This window comes from Aulonocara stuartgranti (genome assembly GCF_965226115.1).
Source record: "Aulonocara stuartgranti genome assembly, chromosome: 5".
NCBI lineage: Eukaryota > Metazoa > Chordata > Actinopteri > Cichliformes > Cichlidae > Aulonocara > Aulonocara stuartgranti.
Genome location: NC_138943.1, coordinates 33371282 through 33393243, shown reverse-complemented (window position 1 = coordinate 33393243; position 21962 = coordinate 33371282). Strand labels below are relative to the sequence as shown.

Here is a 21962-nt window from a genome sequence, read left to right as displayed (position 1 = left end):
TCCATTAAAGGCCATCGATATTCCCGTGTGCCAGTGTCCTCTTTCCACTTCTCGCTCTCGTGCTCGTTATGCAGGTTTTTAACTGCTTCATTAGCCTAAAGAGATACTGCACGGTCATATGATTTAAAGAAACATAGTGATTGAGCGTGATTGTTGAAGATAGATTCTGTTTTCCCTGCAGGCATTTCAAACAGGTGTCTCCAATATCATGGCAGTCGGAAACAAACATACGAATCCCCTGTTTATTTTAGGACAGCCGTGTAATGAATTGCTTTCTACCTTTTCTCTGGAATACCAGGATAATTCTCTAAATATCTCCGAGGTGCTTGAAGATGACTGACAAGTAGCACACAAGGAAACATCTTGAAGAGATTAGATCCGAGATGTTTTTGAGATTTTCTCAATGCGAGGCACTCGAGAACTAATCATCAGTCGTTTTTTTCTCCCCTGATTGCCTAACAGTTAGATCGTTTTCTTTATGCTAGATCACAAAATCTCTCAAGCTTTCATGGTATTGTGGTAATAGGGCTTTTAAAGATGAGATTGGCCTCTTCAGATAGGATAGTGTTTGCTGGTGCCTAAGTTGCCTTCAGACAATCTCTCATCTGCTGTCTGCCACAATCAGATTATAACCACAGAATGTCAAATGTTGTCTGTGGCAGAAAATGTAATCTGCTGTGTGCTTCATTCCAGAGGTCGGGGTTGTTTCTGTTTGAGTGACATTCGAAAGCTGGGAAAGTCTTGCTGCTCTTTACTGTTTCCAAGAGATTTAGTGAAACTCAGCTCTTTGATGTTGTTGCAGAATAAAAAAAAAAATCTTTTTGCATTGCAAATGCCTCCAGATTTGCTTATGTGGATTTGGTGGCTGTCAGGTACATGGAGCTGCATGATTTTAGTTTGAAGTTCATTAAAAAGTTTCTGCTAGAACAACTCGCTTGTATCCTGTTAACACTGATTCTTTCTGCCTTTTGCTTGAAGTTGTGTCTCACAGAATTGCTCTAATGGCTGTTCTTCCTTCTCTCTTTTAAACCCTCTTTTCTGCCTCGTCTCGGTCAGTCGGTGGGCCGGGCAATGGGAAAGGAACCTGTTAACAGCCTGTCTGTTGAGGGTTTCGTCCAGAAGACTCTGGTGACTTCACCCGAGGTTGCACATCTCTCACTCTTTCTCTTTCACTAAGCAGTTTACTGTTTGTAGCATTGGCATGGTGCAGTGCAATTCCTATTATGTACTGCTGTCTTTCCCCACCCAGCAAAAACTTGCTGAAAAGATGACTTTGCTATGACGTATGACAAAAAAATTTGTTTCAATAATAATGTCTGTTACAATTGATATGCATAAAGCCAAAGCAGGAGCACCTTAAAGCTGGATTCTATCTGAAGGCTGCTGGATTATGATAGTTGTAGCTGCAGAAAGACTTGCGGTCCTTTAGAAATAAAAAAAGTACCTGTAGTATGAGACCGCATGCTCATTGCATAACGAGCTGTCAATCTCAAGTCAACAGGCAACGAGCGTGCGGTTTCTCAGTCAGCTCTGCCCCATTTTTGTCAAGATGGCAATGGTGGAAAAGCTCATCTTGAGTCTTCCTAACTGGACTTTGCCAACCAACATCACGGTTGCTACATCTATCCTTTATACTGTCTGGACTGTAATAGCGCCTAAACATTGTGCCCTAAAACACAGAGCAGGACTGAGGAGCAGTCCACAAAGAAACATTAGACTAGTCTGTAGAGTTAGATGTGTCTTCATTTTACTCACAGTTAGTCTATTGTAAGTTTGACTGTTTCAGAAAAATAAATACCGAGTCATTTACAGCCACAAAAAACGACCCCCTGTCGGACTCGAGCCTCTTACTGATGTTGCCCTGGTAACAATCAGCAACACCTGCTCTGACTAGTGGCACTCAAAAAGGAAAGAAGGGCTTATATTTTGTACTAATGCTATCATGGTGAGTTGTTAGAGTCTGTAATGACTCACTGGCAATATAAAGCAGTGAGGATACTTTGTTTGCCCTATTCAACTATCCTAGTCTGACTTAGACTTAGCAAAGGCACTGAGCCTTTAGAAGTTATTGTATCCAAGCTATGGTGTGGGTGTTTTATGCTACACTCACTAGAGTTTTGTGTTTCATAAAGTTTTATTTTTAATTATTGCCACACTTCTAAAAACGGCCTTGTTTATGTTAAATTCCTCCAAAGTCCCTCAGTCAGCCATTTTTTTACTCCTTTGAAAAAAGTCTAAATTGGCCCAGAATTAGTTGTTAAACATAAAAAAAAACGACTAAACTCGTTTATTCAGCTAATAAATGTGATGTTTTGTAGATTTAGTGGGAGTATATCAAAAGATGAGGCTTTTCAACAGTCTGAAAGACAATTTGTAGCAACATCTGATAAGTTTGTCTTTTTAAATGAATATTATTGTTATTACTTTACATCTTTTCAACAGGTTTCTGCAGTGTCTGATGTGAGTCTATCAGGGTTACATGTGATCCCAATGGGAGATCCATTTTGGACTAAATTTAGACTAAATCAAATTAAACTCAGCGCAATTTCAATGACTGTTTTTGGGTTAAATAAATGTCAAGACCGGCTGACCCGATTCAGCACAAAGGTCTGCCCATGGTACTCGGGTGGTGATTTGTTTACCGTTTTAAAGAAATGCATATTGAATAGGTAATACCAATGTTCACTATAACTCCAATATGTACATTTTGGGCCCTTTTCTTGGATTGAAGTCCTTGTCTAGATTTGATTGTTTGCAGTAGCTGTGCTTGTCTAACTGTGTTTAATCTATACCAACATGTAGGGCTCTGAGGAGTGGGTATTGATTGAAAAACAAGAACCTTATCAACAAGACCATGACTGGAAGGCTGAAGAAAAGAACAAATCTCTCACACCTGATTCCTCATGGGAGAAAAAGGGTCTGGAAAAAGAGATAGACGTTAGCAAGATGATGCATAAGGAGGTAGCAGGGTATGACAGAAAAGAAATGAAAAGCCATATTGATGAGTTTCCATCAACAAAATCGTCCAGAGAGGCAGATGTATGCTCTGAGCCTCGACGTTTTGTGATCCAATTATCCGAGAATGCCGACTCGTTTCAAGACAAATCTCAAAGCAAACCAGCTCGAGCCTCAGACCCTGAGGCGAACAGCGATGCAGCCCCGGGCTTGCGGCACATGAAGGAGCGCACGGCTTCTAAACCGAGGAAAAAGAGGAGACCCCAGAGCTTAAACCTGGGAATGCCCACAGAGCTCGTCTACAGGAAAGGAGGAAGCGATTCCACCGAAGACGAAAACGAGGGCTCGGACTCAGACAACAACTCAGAAACAGCACCGAAGAGAGGAAATCATTGCGAATCGCCCCCAGTCGCAACGATGAAAGATGATCAGGGTTTAGAAAAGGATCAGCTGGTCAGGGTCTATAAAGACGGCAAACAAGAGGGTAAATTAGTTGGAGAAAGCAGGGAGGTCTCCACCCAAGGAGCAGAGCAGGTAAAGAAAAAAGTGAGCCTTGTTGGGACAGCAGATGTCGATTTAGGCTCAGTGAATGGACCTGGAAAAATAGAGCATGATAGCTCATTCTCAGGGTCTAAAGGAGAGTGTGTGCTGAAGATGCGAGGGAAAGGCTTCATTGACAACAAAGAGTTAGCAGAGGTTAAACTACGACAGGTCAGGACACATGAACGGAAGGTCAGTAGCTCTGGAGGAGAGGATGTTGAGGGTTTCTTGGGCGACAGAGGTCAGAGGACGTCTCTCCACCGACTGTCAGGCAGCAGCTACCAGTCGGAAATAACCAGGATTGTTCCTCTCAAGCCGGAGCGTTCGAAGAGCGTCACGTCCAAGGACGAAAGGGACCATACGGGACAGGACGATCCAAGACGGGGGATCAGAAGAGAATACCGGTGGTCGGTTGGCTCTCCGGAGGGATCCTCAGACCTCAGCTGGACCGACGGTTCCAACTTTCATCCAGCGTTCGCGTCAGATCTGGAGGGCGTTGCTAAAATCGAGCATCCAGACGATAGCTTTCAGTGTGGTAGAGTGTTCGCGGAGAGCCAGTCGTTCAGCTCAAAGGTTTCGGGGCTTCCCAAAATGGCCCCTCCAGCGCCGCCGGTGAAAACACAGAAGGCGAGAGAGTCCGTGCTAATACTCCGGAACAGCAGAAACGCCAGCAGGGAGCCGAGCCTGGACGCGGCCAAAAAGAGACACTCGGTAACTCCTCTTGGCATCTGCTATTCAGTCATTGGAAACAAAGCATGAGCTTCAGACAGACTTCAGCATGAGCACGCCATTATTCTTTTTTCTACGTTTTCAATGACTTGAAACACTCATCCATCTTGCCTTGTTCGTGCCTGCATGAAGAGCAGGCGGAGCCGTACCTCTGCTCTGTCTTGTGGCAGTCAAAAAGTGTGGACATTTTCCCATAAGGCAGTCCAGTTTATCCCCCCCTCCCATTGCCTTTTGACATGCACCACACTGTCTGGCAAATCTGTACAGCTCAACACTGGCTGTGAAAGTTTAAACACACACACACACGCAAAAAAAAAAAGTCATGTTTCGGTGTTTTGGTTCATCTTTTTCAGCTGCTGAACCTGAAATTTCCTCCCAGCTCACATTGTTCTCTGTCAGAGGGCGGCAGACTCACATATTACCGCCGCTCCGATGATTTATCCTCATCTCCATGTCATTTCCAAGCTGGAAATACAAAATAAGCGATTTATTGCATATGAACGTTAGAAATTAAATCACTCATTTGTGAAAGGAGAGGGTGGGGGTGTACTGTCATCCATTACTTTGTTAGAGAGCTAATATCTTCCAAAATTAGAGATAAATGGAGTATAGAATTGGTTTGTGCGCAAAAGATTGAGGAACCACATCAAACTGATAACCCTTAAAAAAAACTACTCAGAATTTACAAACTGTCGCTGGATCCGTCACATGGGTGGTAATAAATCAGAAATCATGCGTTGCATTATTTCCATTTACCCTCACCTGGATTGAAAGCCCAGCGGTGTTCTAAACACACCAGTTCCTCCAACTGTGAAAGCCCAGCAGGCAGCAAGCAAACAGACACCACAGCTCAGTGCCTGACACAGTCAGATTTGCTGCTTTCATTTCACTGTTGGTATCATTGGGAGCTTGCACGTGTTTGGCACCGGAATGAAAGGAATTTGGAGTGAATAGACATGACAGCTTTCATCATTCCCCACCTTTTCATCTGAGTCAAGCTCTTGCATATATTGGATTAAACAGGCATGAGGAGAGAGGTGTTGCGTAGCTCTCAGTGTGCGAACAGACCTCACTGGCGAGTGACAATCACATTAAGATCTGATTGAAGTGGGAGAGGGGGGGGGGGGGGGGGGGGGCTGGGAAAATATTAAGGTGCTCCTCCAAACACGTGGACCCACTCTCCCAGTCATTTTGACAGGTTTTGAAATGCATCACGGCACCTTTTTAAAAAAAAAAAATTTAATCAGAAATGTAACAACATCATTTGACTGTATTTGTGTTTAAATTCACGGTGAACCATTGCAACACTTTCTCAGTTAGTGGATGAGTGGCTGCTCTTACTACCAGAAACCTGCTCGTTATACAAAGTGCATGATTTTCTTGCCCTGCCTCTGCTAACTACAACAAATGGCTGTAGATATCGTGGTTGCTTTTCTGTCCTCTAAACTTCTACTGCTGTTTGCTTTTGTCACTGTAGAGCAGTCCTTGAAATTTGTGCTGGTATCCATTCTGAACCTGACTGGATCTGACTGGTCAGAACCAGCGGGCTTGAATTGGGTCTGGCTGAATTTCTCACCTAAACTTGGGTTTGAGTTAATAGCACAAACTTACTAGTGTGTTTGTGTTTTGTATTTACATTTGGACCCTTCAGGATCCCAGTTTAGGTTTACGCTGCAATATTTTGTGCACAGAACCCCACTGGGCTCATATCTTCAGACCCCAGTCAATCACTGCTGTGTCAGTCAGTCCACACTCCATTCCAGCTTGTGCTAACCCTGAGATCCTCTCTCTGCTCTTTCCTCTGCTTCCCTCTGCAGGAGCCTGTCTCTACTCCTGCTATATATGAAGAGCCATTTGCTGACTTCAAGGTTATTCATTTGTATTTGAACCCACCCTTCATATCCTCTGTCCATTTTTCTCTTTTCCTCCCTCGATGCATGTCTCGTAGCTGACTGCAGCTTTTACTACCTGTTATCAATGTATGTGACGTTCAAGTTGCTACTTTTACCAAAACAAGAGTGAGTCTGTAAGTGGATTGTCAGAGCTTTGGATACAAGAAAAGTCATGTGTTTATATTAGCAGAAGACTAGCTGTTGCATTGCTAATGTTAGTAAGCTAGCTGTTTAAGGAAACATATTGTAGCTAGTTTATTAGGTAGCTAGGTAGTTGGAGCTAGATGGAATATGCACACCACTATGTCTGAAGCCGGGTTGGTTTTTTTTGGAGTTAGGTCCAGCCCTCATCACATTCACTCTCAAAACGTCAAGGATGCAGTGGCAAAAAACTTTCCTCTCAGGGTCTTCAACAGGACTTTGCAAACTAATGGATAATGGCTAGCTTGAGTAGCAAGTTGCTTCTATAACATCGATGATTCCCATTTCTTGCCATCTCCATTCAAAACACTGTAGCTGTGCGATGCCAGAGTTTTGATCCTGTGTCTGTACCTGCACCAGAAGGAGTTTGGGGAGAGGAGGCCTCAGCCGAGCATAGCCTCGGAGGAGGAGCAGGAACGAGACACCGTGGCATGCATGAAGGAAACCCACCTGGGCATCGAACGCAAGTGTTCCAGCATGACGGTCAGCTCCACGTCCAGCCTGGAGGCCGAGGTCGACTTCACTGTCATCACTGACCTCCACTCGGGCCTCGAGGACTTTTCTAAGGGTGTGCCCGAACTGGGAGAGAGGGAGCGACAGCCAGAGGTGGGCCGGGAGGACTTTGAGGAGACCTCCAGGTTCTACTCTGCCCGTCTAATGGGCTCCCGGGACAAGTCTCCCATAGAGGAGAGGCTTCCTGAGGAGGGAATGCATCATGAGGTAGACAGATGAACGCATTTATACGTATTCATCGCCATCATCACCCACTGGCTTCACCCTGCCTGGCTGGACTTCAGTAGCCCCCTGCTGTATTTTTTATTTATTTTTGGACCATGATGTGTTCCTTAAATTTTGTTGATTCCTTATTGTGTTCAGTTTTTGTTCTACTCATTCTTATGTATTAATTGTAATTCACCCATTTTATTTTTGTTGGTGTTTCTTTGAATTTATTGCACCTCTTGCACGTTGTCATCCAGACTAATAAAAATGCATTTCACAGTTTGTTCCTATAAGTTAACATCGCTCGGTTGCTTTCTTTTGTTTAATATGCTGCTTACAAGAATGGGTCTGAAGTCTTCAGGCGACTTGCTGTGAGCAAATCGCTTGCTGCTCTTTGACTGTATTGTACTGTTTGTGTTTGATGCAGCCTCCCGTGGCAAAGAAAGACCCCAACACGGTGAGCGTGGCCCACAAGCTGAAAAGAGCTGACAGCAAGACGGAGACGCACACAAATGGATCGGAAGCCCACGCCAGTGTCGTTAATGTCTCTTCACAGGTAAACCGAACGCAAAAGCAGTAGAAACAACAGCACTATAGTCTGTGTGAGGTGTGTGCGTGTGAGCGTTTGAGCCGCCATGTTTCCTGCCAGGTAAATGACGCTCCGCAACGTGGTGACGTCATTCGGGGCGACTGGAATCGATAAGGGAATCGTTTGCAAAAATGACAAACAATTCCAAGGAATTGAAACAGTGGGAACCGGTTCTCAACAAGAACCGGTGTTCGATACCCATCCCTAGTCCTGACTGTGTACAAAGCAGCATAATCCACCGACCTGTACCTCTAAAGTGTAAAAATTAATCTTTGCTTTAAAATGTACAATTTTAGGTTTGTTTGTTTTTTTTACAAGAACCTCCATGCCACTCAGCATGGAAGGTGCTGTTGGCTTTACACGTATTTATTTGCACAGCTTTAACTTACAACATGTTAGATACTGGGCTTTGGATGTGCCTGAAAGCTCTAGACTGAGCTTGGCTTGCTATCTATTCCTCTAACTCATCAACAAGATGAAGATCTGTTTTCCCAAATTGACAAAGTATTTACTTTTTTTTAACTTCTTTAGGAAATGTTGGGTTGAATATGATGAGTACTTTAAATACTTATAGGTGAGTGCCAGGGGTGTCACTAGGTTTTAAGGACAGGGGGGGCTTAGCCCCCAAGAGATGCACACGACATGAACGAACGTAGTGAATGAGCACAAAATTTCACAAACAGAAAACAAAGACTGAGAAATTGTTTTCCTACTTTTTTGGACAGATTAAACATCCTAGGCCACCAATAGATCTATTGTTTTATTTCAGTCTGCTTTATAATACAGTACAACAAAAAAACAGAGGAAATGTGTTTGCTGCATCAATAACAAGAAAAAAACTGAAAATAAAAAAGTACATTTTTCTGGCTGCAATCACCAGTTACTTGGTGGGTGGAAGCATCAAAGAATGACGTCTGTTTTTAAGAGTGGCAAATCGGTCAATCACTCTGTTGTGACTCAGATGCTGAAGCGTGTCTTTTTCAATAGACATGACTGCAAGACTGTGAAGTCTTTTCTGACCCATTGTTTGACGCAGCCAGGAGTGCAGCCGACGCAGTGCACTAAAGGACCGTTCGCACGAGCAGCTGCTGACAGGCACTGTTAGGGCAACTTGGATGGTTGCCTTCAGAGAGGGAAACATGTCTGAATCAAGGAGGTTGTACACAGACAACATATTTTTGGGTGGACATCCAGCCTCTGTTTTCCGGGTAAGAAAGTTTCTGGCCACCAGAACCTCCTCTTTTTTCAGGTCAAGTCTGTAGTTCATTCAAGTGTGGTTCACTCAAGAAGTTCTCAGATTTAGGACTGCATGCCTGGACGCCTTTTAGCAGCCCTGCATCTACACTGCAAAATCTTTGATCAAGCTCGCCAACCATCCGATCCACACAAGGGAAAAGTAACTCTCTTTTCAATGTGTCTGAGTTGTTCAATTCAGTGCGTGAACCCACAGTTGCCTCCAGGACAAAATCCTCCATTTTCCTCTGTTTGTGCCTTGTCTTGGCACCTGGTTCAGGGATACTGTGGGTGTTACACAGGGCCTTGGTTTTCTCATACAGCTCTGTAGCAAATGCATCTGAGTGTTTGCCCTTAAGTGTGTCACACACAGCTTGTTTGCAGATAAAAGCTTCTGCCAGGTCTAAAGTCTCTTTCTGCAGGAATTTGTGGAGTCCTTCGGTTACAGACAGAATCGACTGAAACATCAGTAGTGCATAGACTGCTGAGAACTTGTAGAGCTTTGCTCTGAGACCAACAGCTATGGGGGATCCAATTGCAGATAGGCACTCCAAAATGGCAGGCAATGTCTCAAGAACTGCACTGATTGATCGCAACTGACATGCCCAGCGAGTGTTTGAAAGTTGCACAAGCTCAGTTTTTGTCAATCCAAGCTTTGCCTGAGTCTCCATGAACTTATGATGATTGACTAGGGAGGTGCTGAAGAAAGAATACACACACTCCAACAAGCTGAAAAGCTCCACAGCCTCTGGGACAGCCTTGCAAGTATTGCACAAAACCAGGTTGAGTTGATGAGCATAACAATGCACATAGATAGCCTCAGGATGGAGCCTTCTAAAATGTGCTTGTACACCTCCAGTGGAGCCACTCATAACGGCTGCACCATCATATGTTTGTGCTACACACTTAAGCTCTGCAAGACCATAGTTTTGGATCTGCTGCTGAATCTCATTTGCAATGGACTGGGCATCAAATGATTTTATCTCTGCAAGTGCAAGGAAACGCTCCTTCACTGCCCCCTCTGACACGTACCTGACACAAACAGCTAACTGCTCTGCCTTTTTATCCCTTGCCTCATCCACCATGATGGAATAGACTTTAGACTTTGTCATTTCAGATACAATGACACTAGTAACTTCCTGGGCACAACAGTCAATCATGTCATTCTGGGATGTTGGTGAGATATACTGTGCATTTGATGGGGGATTATGTTTTTGAAGAAAAGGATCAAACTCCTTCAAAAGCTCCATGCACGCAAGAAAATTCCCTCTGTTTGGGCTGTCTTCACCTTCATCATGACCACGAAAAGGGAGTCCCTGTCTCCCTAACATAGAGGTGACTGCAACAATTCGTCTGAGATACTCTCTTCTTTCGACTATCTCACTCACATTTGCAGTTGCTATCATCTGTGCAACGTTTCCCTGTTTGCTAGTTCCCTGGTAGCTTTTCCATGTAACAACACTGTCCTTATGTGTTTGTGCCATCTCATGCTTGCCAAAGATGACTAAAGCTTTCTTCCAGTTCTTGCAACCGTTACTGACCAAACTATCATGTTTGATGTTTTTGCCAAACACTCTACATGGGAAGCAGAAAGCTGCATTCTGGTTGACTGAATATTCTAACCAGTTGTGCTTTTCAAACCAGCTGTGGTTAAATGCTCGCTTCTGTGTACCAAAAGTATCATGTGGATAGCTCTTCAGCTTCATCTGTCTGGGCCCTGTGTCTTTGTCACCTAAATCAAACCCTGTAGTAGAATGAGTTGCTGCAGCTGCTTCACCATTTTCCCTCTCTTGGCCTGTTTGCTCTCCTCTCTCTGTAATAACTTGATCTTCCTCTGCCTCTCGATCTATTTGCTGCAGCTCCTCTATCTCTCCTTGCTCTCTCTGACTTGAACTTGCCTGTTGACCTTTTTCTCCCTCAGCCACTCCTTCTGCCTCACCCTTCAAGATACATTAAAACATACTGAATTGTAATGTAAATTGCTAATATCATGACTTCTGCTCCCGCTCCACAGTAATTTGTTGCTCCCAAATATTTTGAAGTTACAAACATTATATTTTGAGCACGCATGTGATTAAAATGGTTGCAATTTAAAGCCCTGAAAAATATTACTAAATTACTTGAATTGAAGTAATATTAAAATAGAACCCTCAAAAATATGTGAGTCAGGCTAATTTGACTTATATACATATCTCTCTCTTTGCTCTCTCCACTTTCTAACCTTGACTCTCCTAAATAAAAGCTCAAGTTAAACAGGTCTTATATGTTGTACCGTGACTGAAATGTTTCATATTTCATATCCATATTGAGTCCCATAAAATTCTAATCAGACTGTCTCCATCACAAATGACTCCATCCTTTGACTCACCTCTCCAGCAGACGTCTCTCCCCTCTGCCTCTCTGTGCTCCTCTGCCCTGACTCCTACAGGTTAATGGGGATGGAGTGATTATTATTATTTCCACTGATGATAACCATACCTGAATGAGCTCAGCTGGATTTTTCAGAGCTAAAACGAGTGACAGAAATTAACATTATGCTAACAATTTAACTTAGTGCGCTAGCCAGGTTTTTATTTACAAAATGGGGAGCACCTGGTTCATTATTTACATGGGACTCTCTGCTGTTAGCTGGAGCTAACTAATTGTTACTACCAGCCAGTGATGAAGACTTACTTTCTTGAAAAACTTGCGTATATCCATGATTTCTTGCCGTTTGCCACATGCACGCTAGTGTTTCTGCAGGTGTATACGAGCGGAGTGTAAAGTAGCAGTGAAAACGAGGACTGGAGTTTCAGTCATGTGGATGTCCCCTGTGAACAACTGGAAGGGATTGGATAACGAAGCACTGACGCTACCTTAACAATGTAAAGCGAAAGGGACCAACCGAGTTATGATCATATTTGTGTGAATAGCGACAGGTTTATATTATTATTTCTTTAAACTCATATTCCTGCATCTTTATATTGAATTTGTCTGCAAGTTCTGTAAAAAAAAAAATCGAATAAGTTAAAAAAAAAAAAAAAAAAAAACCCACCAAATTATTTAGGGGGGCTTAAGAATATTTTAGGGAGGCTTCAGCACCCCTAAAATAGGCCTAACGACGCCACTGGTGAGTGCTAAAGAATTAGGGCTACGGGACTGGCAGAAAGAGGAAATGAGGATCAGTTCCAACAGTCGCCATCAAAGTGACTCGCGATTAAGAATTTCTTATTTGTACAGAGCTTGATTAGAGGAAAAAGCGTCTTCTTTGAGCTGCAGTGACATGATGGCCATATTCCCCAGACACGGATGGAATAATAGCATCATTATGAAGTGATTAAAGTATTGACAGTGTATTAATGAGGATGATGAAAGCAGGTGCGAATCCCATTCATCTCCAGAGGCAGAGATTTGAGTGCCGGCTGGCTGTCCCACAGGAGCCTTATTAAAATGTAATCATCGCTGGGCTCTTTAGCCATTCAGCTAATAGTGTGGATGAACTCAGGCGATGATGTAGAGAGGGTGCCTTTGAAGTGCCACATCAGCGTTGAGTTACATTTTCAAAGATGTCAGAGAAAGCCACAGTACAGAGTGTGCATGTATGCTTCTCAGGCAAACTGACGTCATTCGTGGGCAGACACAGATCCTCAGCAGTGACACTGCACAGCCAGCAGAGGGAGACATGCTTTGTCTGTTGAGCTTGGGTTCTAAACAAAAGCACAAAGGCTCAGCAGCTGCTCCGTTCCAGCTGTCTGCAAAGCACCCACACTGTAGGACAATTTATTTTGCTTTCACAAACAATTCATCACGTATAGTTATGAAAATACACCAGCAGCCTCTTTAAAGCAGAACAATAATGGAAATGAATGACACACAAAAACAATTTTAAAGGAATAAAAACAAATCAGTCAAATGCAAAACTTTGGATATAAAGCTATAGTTAGGACACCATCAAAAAGTAAATCTCACATTCCAGTTTAGTACCAATTACTAAACCTTGATGTGACTAAGCTTATCTAATCTGACGTTCTCTCTGCTACTGAAGTGCCATAATGACAAAATCTAGAGAAATTGGTTAATTGTGGGTGCCCATGAGTCTCATTAGGGATATAAAAAGATTTAAAATATATATAAATGAATTATTTAAGCGTAAAAAAAATTCCTGCTGGTGGGTTATACTTCCATTCCAGTAAATTACACCAAAGAGGAGACTGTTTTCTGAGTAAACTCTTTTTATGAGTCTGCTGTTACAAACAGGGTGTATATACACTCACACTTTAATAGGTACACCTCTTCCACTGCTTGCTGATGCATAATAATAAAAATAATCAGCCAATTACGTAGCAGCAACTACAAATTTGACAAGGTTAGCATCTTGACTGTCTAGTAATTTAAGTGACTCTGAATGTGGCATGGTTGTTGAGTATTTCAGAAACTATTGATCTGCTTAGATTTTCCTGCACCACCATCCTTTGGGTTTACCGGGAAAGGTCCAAAAGAGAGTAACTATCCAATAAACGGCAGTTCTCTACACAAAGTCCTTCAAAGCAAGGTGTGCAGAAGTGCGTCTCAGGAAACTACATTTTCTAAAGGCTCACTAAAACTGGACACTGGAAAAACTGGAAGAGTGTTGCTGGTCTGCAGGTCTGCAACATTTGCATGGCAGGGTCATAATTGAGTGTAAACCACACGAAAGCATGGATACAGCCTGCCTTGTATGTATAGTTGCTGCTGGTGGTGTGATGGCTACCGGAGTATTTTTGCTGGCCATGCATGGCTGTAGCATTCCAGCCGGACTTTATTCAGACGATGCACTCAATGATCATTACGGATGGACCATGGTGGGGTATTCCAACCCATTTATTCACAAATTGCCATAGACACATCGTAAGAGCTGTAATCATAACATAAAACAAATAAACATTCACTTGATATAACCACGTTTCTGTTATGCTAATCAATTCACAGAAAAGGCACAGGAGGTGCTAGCATCAGCCTGCTAGATCGCTCAAACTTATTAACAATCAAGTAATACATTTACAAATTGTCCGAAATGTAAACAACAAGTACAACACACAAACATACCTGTTCGCCTTCCAGCTAGATGCTAATTTTAAGATGGATGGAAAACGATAACCTTCTCATTAATCCTTTCTGCGGCAAGCAGTTGCGGTACGATCTTCCTTCCCGGAAGTTGCCCGTTCCGAATTTCAAAATAAGAGTCTAATCTATATTATAAGGTATAATTCGTTCAGGGATTTAACTGTTTGAAAAATATCAAATAAACAAATAATCTGGGTCATTTACACTCCCACCAAATCATTAGTGTTCAAAAACATAACTCCATAAACATAGGAAGAAAGAACACAATGATTTCATAATACAAATAATGACCAAACAACAGAAGCATAGTATGCAAGGAATGGACTAGTCACCTTCCAACAATAAGACTAGTTTTTGAACTGGCCGTTCGAGCACTGACCGCTTAGTAAGACGTTCACCATTTTTGCCAAGTTTCCTGTCACCTAGACAGAGCTTCACTCTCCTAACCAGTCCATCTCTGTCCATTGTAGTCTCTACGACTCTTCCCAACCTCCATTCATTTCTGGGCAAGTCTTCATCCTTCATTATGACTATATCCCCAATCTGCAGGTTTCTCTTTGGGGTGTGCCAGCGTTGTCTAAAGGCAATGTTGGCTAAGTACTCTTTCTGCCAACGGCTCCAGAACTGCTCGGCCAAATATTGTACATGGCGCCATCTCTTTCCTGCACTGTAGAGAGGCCGATTGACTTATCCTTGTTGATCCTTCGAAGAATGCGAGCCACTGCACAGATGGCGCGAGTCCAGGATGAGAACTTTGCCAGCCGATAAGTAAGAGAATCTTGTTCTACAGTTTCCGTGTTTAGAGTCCGTTTTTCCTTAACTTCTGGATCTCCGACTGACAGTTCCGGAGCCACCTCTTCTGAGAGGTCAACTCCCTTTTCCCATAGAAATGCAGGGCCGGTAAACCAGTCCGATGATATTAGCTCATGGACAAAACAACCTCTAGAAGCACGATCCGCAGGATTCTGGTCAGTAGGGACGTATCTCCATTGCCTTTGATTCGTGTAGAGATGTATCTTCTGGATACGGTTGGCTACGAATGTATGAAAACGTCGAGCCTCATTATTGATGTACCCTAGTACAACCTTGGAATCGGTCCAAAAATGCTCTTCAATGTCCGCATATCCAAGTTCTTCCTTCAAAACATTGCTGGTTTTCACAGAGATGACTGCAGCCGTCAACTCTAATCTTGGGATCGTGGTGACCTTTGTTGGGGCGACGCGAGATTTGGCCATGACTAAAGCACAGTGGATGTCTCCTTCTTCATTGCTAAGCCTTAGATATGAACACTGTCCATAGCCAGTAGTGCTTGCGTCGGAGAAGTGATGTAACTCACGTTTAATAACCCTTCCGAAATCTGCCGGGGCATAACTTCGGGGTATATTTATCCTCTCCAAGTTGTTGAGGTCGTTTTTCCATTTCTCCCACCGTGGACGAAGTTCGTTGGTTAGAGGGTCGTCCCAACCTGTTCCATGGCAGCACATCTGCTGCAGCACTTCCTTTCCAATGAGCAAAAAGGGGGCTATGAGACCCAAGGGATCGTACAGGGATGCAACAATGGACAATATGCCTCGACGTGTTGCAGGCTGTTCCTTAAGGTTGGTGCTGATCTTCAGGCAGTCTGATTCGACGTGCCATTGGATACCCAACGCTCTCTCTGAAGGTAAGTTATCAAAGGCAAGGTTGAGGTCTTTAATGTCTGATGCACGTTCAGTTGCTGGTATGCTTACCAGGACAGCTTTGTCATTGGACACAAACTTGTGGAGCCTAAGACCACCCAGGGCACAAAGTTTTCTGGCTTCTTCTGCTAACTTGATAGCCTTCTCTGAGCTGTCTGTACTTGTGACTCCATCGTCGACATAGAAATTTCTCAGAATGAACTGAGAGCCTAATGGGTATCGGTCCTTATTTTCTGTAGCCAAATGCTTCAATCCGTAGTTCGCACAGCCAGGCGATGAGGCTGCACCAAAGATATGCACCCTCATACGGTATTCTTGGGGCTGTGCACCGAGATCTCCTTTCTTCCACCAAAGGAAGCGCAGGTAATCCTGGTCTGACTTCTTCACATGAAATTGGTGAAACATTTTCTCTATGTCGCACATCAATGCAGTAGAGTGCAACCGGAAGCGAAGAAGTACACCGTTGAGATTGTTCATCAGGTCAGGACCAGTGAGCAGATGATCATTCAAACTGGTTCCCTGGTACTTGGCAGAGCAGTCGAACACCACGCGCAGTTTGCCTGGCTTCTTGTCGTGGAATACACCGTGATGAGGTATGTACCATTTTTCGCCCTCTTTCCCATCATCGTGGACTTCCTCTGCATCACCCCTTTCTATGACCTCCTCCATGAACTTGATATACTGTTCTTTGTACCCTTCATCCTTTAACAGCTTCCTCTTTAGATGGCTCAGACGTATGACTGCAAGCTGTTTGTTGTCAGGTAAGGTAGGTCTCTCCTTAAAGGGCAACGGCATCTCGTAGTGACCTAGACTGTTCTTTTCGATGTGGTTCTTGAGTTTGTCCAGGAACAGGATGTCCTCCTGAGACACTGGTTTGCCGTCTTCCTTAGCATCCTTAAAGTCAGACTCTAGAATGCGAATGGCATCTGCCGGAGTGACTGGTGGGAGCTCCCTGACTGCAACTCGGAAGCACTGTCCCGCCGTACTTGAGGTGTCGGGGCATGTCGACGTACCACCAACTATGCTCCATCCTAAGTCGGTACGAATTGCATAAGGCTCATCGTCTCCTCCCGTTATGACGTCTCTTGGTGCCATTGCTCGTGCGCAGTTATAGCCTATCAATAAACCAACCTCACAGTCCTGTAGAGGTGGAATCTCTTCTATGACCTTGGAGAGATGATTCCACCTTTTAGCTGTCTCGCATGTTGGGATATGGGCTCTGTTTACTGGTATGCAATCCTTGGTATAAGCAGGAGGAAGGTCGATGAGGAGGGAAGAGCGATAACCCCGAACACAAAGCCCTGAGACTCTTTGGCTCTTTACGATCACGTCGCGTCCAATCATCGTAGTTAACTTCAGCTTAACTGGACAGGAATCTGCCTTTAATACATCACTCAGTTCCTGGTCAACAAACGTCGTGTCGCTTTGCGTGTCCAGCAAGGCGTAAACCAGTTTCTCAGTTCCTGTATCCTTTTTTGACACCCACACAGGCACAATCATTGATGTGTTAGTTGGCTGTCCAGTAATCACTGACATTGAAGTTGCAGCAGCCTCCGTTTGGCCGGCATTGCTCAGGATAGTGGTTTCCTGTGGCAGAACTCTTTCCTTCTTTAAATAGTTGTCATCGTGTAAACAAGTGGGATGTTTACCCTTGCACGTTTTGCATGAGTGTCGATGTCGACAGTCTTTTGCACTATGTCCAGGTTTGGTGCAGCCATAGCAGAGCTTATGTTCTCTGACAAAATCTCGACGCTCCTCCAGAGTTTTAGCAATAAACTTGGGACATCCATGTAGTCTGTGTTGATTATTTTGACAGAAGGCACAAGGAGACCTTTCCTTTCCTTTAACTGGCTTGAGCCTCTCGGTGTCAGCCTCAGTCTGTGTGTTTAGAACGCTTGCCTTGTTCCTCTTAGGGTCTCTGCTGCCTTGTTTTGCAGTGCTCGACTCAGAGCTGCGGAGGGCATAAGCTGAGGTGATTGGATTACAAGCAATCTCTGCCTCTGTCGCCATAAATGCGGCGAAGTCCTTAAAACTGGGGAATTCCTTATTGCCCTTTAAGGCTTCAGTAACCTTCCTGTTCCAGTGAGATGCTATCCACTCTGGTAGTTTAAGGATTAGCTTCTTATTCTCTTCACAGTCGTTCAGTATTTCGAGGCTCTTCACATGTGTCATTGCATCTTGGCAAGCGTTTAAGAAATCTGAGAAGTCTCTTAATCCTTCTGCATCTCTTGGTTGGATCTTTGGCCAATCTGTGAGCTTATCTCTGAAGGCTTTCTGTATAATAAAGGTTTGGCCATATCTGTTATCCAGTTTGTTCCACGCATCCTTATAAGCGTCGCTGTCATTCCTATAGAAAGTTCCTTCTAATGTTTTACGAGCTGGGCCGCCTACATACTTCCTCAAGTAATAAAGTTTGTCTGCTGGGGAGATGGCCTTTTTGTCAATAAGTGACATGAATGAAGTTTTCCACTCAATGAACTGAATGGGGTCCCCACTAAATACAGACGGCTCTGGAACTGGAAGTCTATTTAGAGCCATACTGTCTTGTAGGGCTTGGGCAAGGGATGACACGTTTAGGTCGGGTGGCGATGCTGTGACGGTGGGAGTTGGAGGGTTGATAGCAGGGGGAACATGATGGTTTCCCACTGAACTATTAGAGGAATGGAGACTGCCTTCCTGCGAGGCTACCTGGCTGTAGACTTGCAGTTTGGCCCGAGCGGCCCTCAAATTCTTTTCTGCTTGGAGGCGTTCAAGTCTGCGCTTTTCTACTTCCATTTTTCTGTGCTGTTCCTCTATCTTCTCCATTTGTCTCTCTTCTTCCAGCAACCCTTCAAATTCGACTTCCTTAGCAGCTAGCTCTGCTGCTGCATCCGCCTGTTTGAGTGTTAGAGTAGTGCCTTTGTGACTACGGATTGACTTTGTCACTCTAGATGCAGTGGATCCATAGATGGAGCGTGCGTAGCTGTTCTTAAGCAGCTCCCTGAGACGGCAATGTACTTGTTCTGCATCATAATCACCATCGAGATCTGACATTCTCTCGTAGGTAACTTTCATAATTTCGGCTGTAACTGCCTCACAACTGTCAACGTGACGTCTTAATTCTGGAGAAGGTGTAATGTGACTTCGTATTTCAAGGTAAGTGTTTAACACAGTTTCTTTCTCTTTCTCCAAAGAATCCATCAAAGATGCCAGCTCGCCTTTACTAATGTCTGACTTGAGCTGCTCTCTTGACTCTCGGGCTCGAATCTTCCATCTTTTGTACGTTGAGATGAACTTTCTTTCCCTTTTTCTTGCTTCCTCCTGTTGCATTTCGAGCGCCTTTGGAGTTGGGAATTTTGTTCGAGTGGAACGTCGGAGGCCTTCCTTAAGCTCACCTTGTAAGTTGTTCAACGTTTCTTCTCTGCGTTGAATTTCCTTCTCCAAAAGTTCTATTTCCGTAGTTTCTGATGTGTCTTCAAGAGACGCTTTAAGCCCTTTGATTTTATTCTGCAGGTCGACTATCTGATGCTCTAGTTCTGTTTGTGAGGAGGGAGTCTCCATTTCCTTCGTGTTTATGTTATTTACTTATCTAATTTGCAGGCTTTAGTTAATGAGCTGCTTGTGGTTACTATAACTTACAGGCTGCATTAACAGAAGGGAGGAGAATCTTTGCACTTTAAACCAAGTTGAAATAGAAGCGGATAACCAACACAACATTGAGAAGAAATGTATAAAATAATGAATGCAACCTGCTAGCTGTTGCAAACTGATGTGGTAAAGTAAACCTCTTATGCTAAACACAGATCAATACACCATTACTATTGTACAGTTACAAATTGAACTAAATGCCCCTCTTTCACCCCCTTTTGAGTCAGTAGAAAGAATGATAAATATACAGTAGTGGTGGTAAATACCAATAAACAAAATTACTTCACTTGTTATTACTTCATGTCCGTCGTGTCTTAATGCAGCAGATGTCCACAGTAGTTGACGACCTTCTCTCTCCCTTTAACCACCACTGATGAGAATGAATGTCCTTTCCTTGTCGATTAGAATGAAATGTTCCATACCTTTTCTGACCGTCACATCAAACCATTAAGCCAGCTGCATGATGATTATAAAGTCTCTGTCTAGAAGACCCATAGAATGGCACTGAGTTGCTCCGTGAAATGTCTTGTCAATCCCAGACGAATAGCAACACAGCTCCGTGACTCGTCCTCGTGGTTCCGTGGTGCAGGATGGCAGCAGGATGATGCGGGGGATCAGCTCTTACTGTAGCATTCCAGCCGGACTTTATTCAGACGATGCACTCAATGATCATTACGGATGGACCATGGTGGGGTATTCCAACCCATTTATTCACAAATTGCCATAGACACATCGTAAGAGCTGTAATCATAACATAAAACAAATAAACATTCACTTGATATAACCACGTTTCTGTTATGCTAATCAATTCACAGAAAAGGCACAGGAGCTGCTAGCATCAGCCTGCTAGATCGCTCATAAACTTATTAACAATCAAGTAATACATTTACAAATTGTCCGAAATGTAAACAACAAGTACAACACACAAACATACCTGTTCGCCTTCCAGCTAGATGCTAATTTTAAGATGGATGGAAAACGATAACCTTCTCATTAATCCTTTCTGCGGCAAGCAGTTGCGGTACGATCTTCCTTCCCGGAAGTTGCCCGTTCCGAATTTCAAAATAAGAGTCTAATCTATATTATAAGGTATAATTCGTTCAGGGATTTAACTGTTTGAAAAATATCAAATAAACAAATAATCTGGGTCATTTACAATGGCTGCATTTCAGCAGGATAGTGCACCATGCACACCAACATGACTTCATCATGAGTCTGTTGTACTCAAATGCCCTCCACAGTCACATGATCTCAATCCCATGGAACACCTTCGCGATGTGGTGGAACAGGAAGTCAAGGACATGCAGCTACTGGATGATGCTGGCATGTAAATCTCTGAGGAATGTTTCTAGCACTTTCTGCGGCACAAAGAATTATTCGACGCGACTGGGAGGTTCCCGGGAAAAATGTGTTTGCTGTTCTTTTTGAACAATCTGCTGGATAAATGAATCAAATTTCAGTTTTTATTTAACCACTTGCTTCTCATGCCATCCAAATATGGTGATAGAAAATATCGTCACTTTGGTGACATCAAGGACTGGGCAGCTAGCATTTAGCTGCTAGCTGATTCATGTCTGCTGGAAGACATTGTAATTTACCTGAGCTGACCTTAAAAAGGAACGAGACCTTTCAGTGAGACAATAATCTTGAACGCACTAGCAATTCTACCAAGAGATGCCCTCGAAGGAAGAATGAAGGCTCGTGAAAAGCTCACTTTGAAGTCCCATTGAACCGTTGTACATTTAATACATTTAATAAAATCCCTCAAATATCTGATTTTGCATAGAAGAGTGAAAAACTTCACCTTTTATACAAAAGTCCTGCACAAAATAGTTATTCTTGCTAAAATGCCAAAGCAATACTTGTTTCTGAGCACACTGCTGTACTTATATTACCTTTACTGTATCCATATGTACTGTTTGAGTACAGGGGTGTACAGAGGTTGGTGTTCTTATTTCTATATATTACCTTGTATATATCCATGATGAAATGGATGCTGTCAGCACAAACACTGTTGACTTGGATTTGATGGAGCAGTAAATCAGTCCTCATCACTTTCTTTAAAGTGAGACTTTTTAACGAGTCAGTGTAGAGATAAACAGAGATAAACAGCAGAACTTCACCAGCAGACATGTGTGATGTGCTTTAGATCGCTTTCACTGTATCTAATGACATAAATAAATAAAGACAGTAAGGCAGCATTAACAGCAGGTCTTTTTGACTCGACAGGAAAAACAGATGAAACAAATTAGAATAAATTGTCCAAACAGCAGTGACACCATGAAGCAGCTCAGCGACGGTGCTCATTATGTTGTTTATAGCCGCTTGTCCTGTTTGACATGCCAAAATGTCTGTTGTGGAGGTCCAGCCCTGGCATTGTCATTAACTGAGGAGCAGCCTTAATTCAGGTTTTTGAATATGACCATTATGTTCCTGCTGTAGTGTGTCAGAATGAACGGCCTCATTTCATCATATATATGTTGTCTCTATAACAGGGGTGGTTCAAAATGTAAATGTGAAAAATTGAAATGTAAACTCTATGAAAAAGGAAGTAAAATCAAACTCCTCAAAGTGCAATGTTAAATCCACTACAATTAGCAGAGAACAAAACCACACTATTCTATTTTAAATATGCACTAATGCTTCTTTGCACTAATCACAGATTGTATTTAAAAAGCTCATTAAAGACTGTTAATAAGGGCCATTTCCTCTTTT

General features: G+C 43.2%; 2 protein-coding genes across 11 annotated transcripts in view; one reads left to right on the top strand and one right to left on the bottom strand.

Moving 5' to 3' along the window:
- Positions 1–21962, top strand: part of LOC309706314 (band 4.1-like protein 1) — a 102134-nt gene that overhangs the window by 72736 nt on the left and 7436 nt on the right. For 3 of the 9 annotated variants that reach the window (XM_082532697.1, XM_082532695.1, XM_082532699.1), the window contains 5 exons: positions 1057–1143; positions 2803–4206; positions 6042–6092; positions 6678–7037; positions 7465–7593. In XM_082532697.1, coding sequence (XP_082388823.1) covers positions 1057–1143; positions 2803–4206; positions 6042–6092; positions 6678–7037; positions 7465–7593 — 2031 coding nt within the window. The remainder of the gene's footprint in view (positions 1–1056; positions 1144–2802; positions 4207–6041; positions 6093–6677; positions 7038–7464; positions 7594–21962) is intronic. The other 6 variants (XM_082532696.1, XM_082532698.1, XM_082532701.1 and 3 more) reach the window with 6 other exon arrangements.
- Positions 13676–21957, bottom strand: LOC309706313 (uncharacterized protein). 2 transcript variants are annotated; one of them, XR_014276719.1, is made up of 3 exons: positions 20182–21957; positions 13924–19988; positions 13676–13732 (listed from the first exon to the last, which is right to left on the bottom strand). XR_014276719.1 is itself a non-coding variant. In XM_082532694.1 (2 exons), exon 2 carries the CDS (start codon positions 19158–19160, stop codon positions 14535–14537), a length of 4626 nt encoding a protein of 1541 aa, XP_082388820.1. In that variant the 5' UTR covers positions 19161–19988; positions 20182–21957; the 3' UTR covers positions 13676–14534. The 2 variants fall into 2 exon arrangements, 1 of the variants encoding a protein (XP_082388820.1); XM_082532694.1 differs by having other exon boundaries at positions 13676–19988.